At 36.0% G+C, this 3,056-nt stretch overlaps 1 protein-coding gene across 1 annotated transcript in view; it reads right to left on the bottom strand.

Annotated features, from left to right (window-relative positions):
• The window catches only part of LOC107575994 (NACHT, LRR and PYD domains-containing protein 12-like), a gene marked incomplete at its 3' end in the record, with an annotated part of 21,267 nt that extends 18,965 nt beyond the window's left edge, over positions 1–2,302 (bottom strand). Inside the window, 5 exon segments of the mRNA XM_016262284.1 lie at positions 664–751; positions 1,142–1,246; positions 1,362–1,466; positions 1,713–1,797; positions 2,210–2,302. Coding sequence (XP_016117770.1) covers positions 664–751; positions 1,142–1,246; positions 1,362–1,466; positions 1,713–1,759 — 345 coding nt within the window.
• Positions 2,303–3,056: the final 754 nt, after the last annotated feature.

Genomic DNA, 3,056 nt, shown 5'->3' with positions numbered 1-3,056 from the left:
CGGTGTGATCGTACGCTTCAGGAACCAGCCAAGACCGATCACACCGGTGTTATCGTACGCTTCAGGGACCAGCCAAGACTGATCACATCGTGTGATCGTACGCTTCAGGGACCAGCCAAGACCGATCACACCGGTGTTATCGTACGCTTCAGGGACCAGCCAAGACTGATCACACCAGTGCGATCGTACGCGTTAAAGGGTTAAGCTATCATATGGCTTCAGAAGTAACACTGAATAATTTGCACAATCGAAAAAAATAATTTTTTCGGATTTGGATCGGCTCTCTCTGACCGATACCCGATCCGAGAAAAATGGCACTATCGGAGCCGATAGCCGATATGAATATTGGATCGGCGCATCCCTAGAGAAAATCACTCCGTTTTTAATCTGAATTACGTTAGCTTTAATAAGCATTAATCTATCGAATTATACAGTGAAAAGTATGCAGTGTTATTTTACATTTACTTATTTTATTATATTCCTAGGCTGCATTATTTATTGGAACAGTAATGTTAGCAGATCTCCATGAAAAAAATCATGCACTGTTTATTGTATTTGTCAGTTTATTTTGCTTTATTTCTTTGTTCATTTTCTTACTGTATCTTATACCCATCCCTAGTTAAGATACAAATATTAAACATTTATGAAAAGTGCTTTTCTTACCTTGAATATACATGGGAGATTTTCTTTGAAAACCTTGTGGTTCCCGTGAGCCTGAACATCTGAATGTATTGTCTTACGTTGAACACTGCTAGTAAATAAAATAAAATACTGTATTTCTAGGTAAAACACTAAAGAAATCTCTCTCTTTATTTTGTTTTAAGAAAGAGAACAACGAAAGCATCATCTGTTTCAGTTAAATTTTAAAGTGTAGAATCTGTGTACATAATTTTTGTTGCATTGTGGTACAGATTTTAATGAAAGGAAAAAAATAGGTCTGTTATTATAATATTTTCTGTCATGTAAACAAATAAAACAGTGGCTAACAGTGGCCTTTTAAGTTTTTTAAAGCATTGCTCTTTGTGAGAACAAGTATAGTTATATGTCAAATAAAACATACAATGTGAATACTTTGGTAAATATTTAACTATATGATAAACATTCACTGATATATTTTCTGTAACAGAAATCCATGAAATACCTTTTGGCAGATGATGGAGTTTTCTCACTGAAGCTTGGTCCTTCATCTCTTGAGCAGTCACTCTTCACAGACACAGAGCTGGACACACGTGATCCTGATCTTACACTAATGACACAGAACACATGAGCGGGAAACACTGACTGTGGAATCTGCACAATACTTGTCCTAAATGTAACCATTTTAATATTAATTTTAGAAATTAGTATTGCACATGAAATACCTTTTGGCAGATGATGGAGTTTTCTCACTGAAGCTTGGTCCTTCATCTCTTGAGCAGTCACTCTTCACAGACACAGAGCTGGACACACGTGATCCTGATCTTACACTAATGACACAGAACACATGAGCGGGAAACACTGACTGTGGAATCTGCACAATACTTAATACCTAAATTTTGAATATGTATTAATTAATTCTAATAATTTTGTTTTAATCTGTGACTATGTAAAAACATGTAGGTAGTTTAAAAGTTTAAAAAGTAGAATTTGCAAATCTAAATCAATGCATAAGATTTTATTGTAGAGAGGATAAATCTGAAGCTGGAGCAGTGTTTAAAGTGCCTCAGTGTCACCTGTGTTTCTGTGAGAGACGGGTCTCTGTTCCTCGCTCCTCTGACATCCTGCAGCTGAACTGATCCGCACTGGCTGAGAACACACCTGCAGATGAACAACATCACACTTATTCAGGAACATCAAGAAGAAACCAGAGTCACACAAAATAACTCTAGCAAATCAACTGATTACAGACATATATTACACTGTAGCACACAAAGATCTCAATCATTTCAGATCCTCTAATGACAAGTTCAGGAAATAGATATTAGCCAAGTGTGTTCCCTGTTGTGTTGCAGTTTATTATTTATCAGCCTAAAACTTCAGAAACGTTCGTTTTTTAAAACCCCTTCCTAGAAACTTTATGCTTTAACAGTATTTTCTGACAGGTTCTTCATCAGAGTAACAGCCTGTGAAAAACTGAAGAACAGGCCTTAACTTCACATTTAAATCACGCTCACACAGACAGTACGAAACACATAGCCCAAATAACCGAGAATAAATGAAATGTACTTGCAGTCGTGAGCCCAAGGAAGAGAATGTAGAAATATCTGAAGCACTATTTTTCTGTCCTTTACTGTTGTTGTTTGTCCCGTCAGACCAGTTCGTATTTTGGTTTCGTTTTCGTCTTCTTCTGGTTTTCTCTGGCCGTTCTCAAACAAATGAACAGGTTCACAGCGACACCTGCTGGACTGGAGACTGAATTTATCTTTTATAGTTCTAAAGGTTTAAAATCTGATTTTAACACTGCAGTTTTATTGTCCCTGTTTCTGGATTATTATCTGAGATGCCTGACATCCTGTTTGTATCGTTTATGCTTCCTAATATGGATCACATAAACCTGTATTATTATGCTTCTGCTGTTTGAAAGTGATGTGTTCCTTTACATCTTTCTTTTCAGGCTTTCTCTTCTTTGGCTCCTAAATTGTGAAATTCCCTGCCCTCTGAGATCAGGAATGCAGAATGCCTTAGTGTTTTTAAATCGTCCCTTAAAAATTACTTTTATAGGGTAGCTTTTATGTGATTTATGTGATTACTTTGTCTGTTATTATATTAACTTTGTATTGTTTGGTTAGACTTTACTGCCTGTACTGTTCTGTGTATATCTTTTAACTTCATATTTTTATATATATGTAAAGCGCTTTGAGATGCTACTTTTAAAGGCGCTATATAAAATAAAGTTTATTATTATTATTACATCAACATTAGCTGACTTGCATTGCCTTATATAGCTACAGCGTATTAAATATATCCAGCTGTTTTAAGCAGCATGCCATCAGTTTATCTTCTCTGCTAACTTCACTGACACTCTTTCAGATTCATTTATTTCAGCAGCAACAAAGTGTCCTGTCCATCTGATTGTT

The sequence above is a fragment of the Sinocyclocheilus grahami genome, unplaced genomic scaffold, assembly GCF_001515645.1.
Source record: "Sinocyclocheilus grahami isolate Dianchi unplaced genomic scaffold, SAMN03320097.WGS_v1.1 scaffold3092.1, whole genome shotgun sequence".
Classification (NCBI taxonomy): domain Eukaryota; kingdom Metazoa; phylum Chordata; class Actinopteri; order Cypriniformes; family Cyprinidae; genus Sinocyclocheilus; species Sinocyclocheilus grahami.
This window is presented reverse-complemented; position numbering and strand designations above follow the sequence as displayed.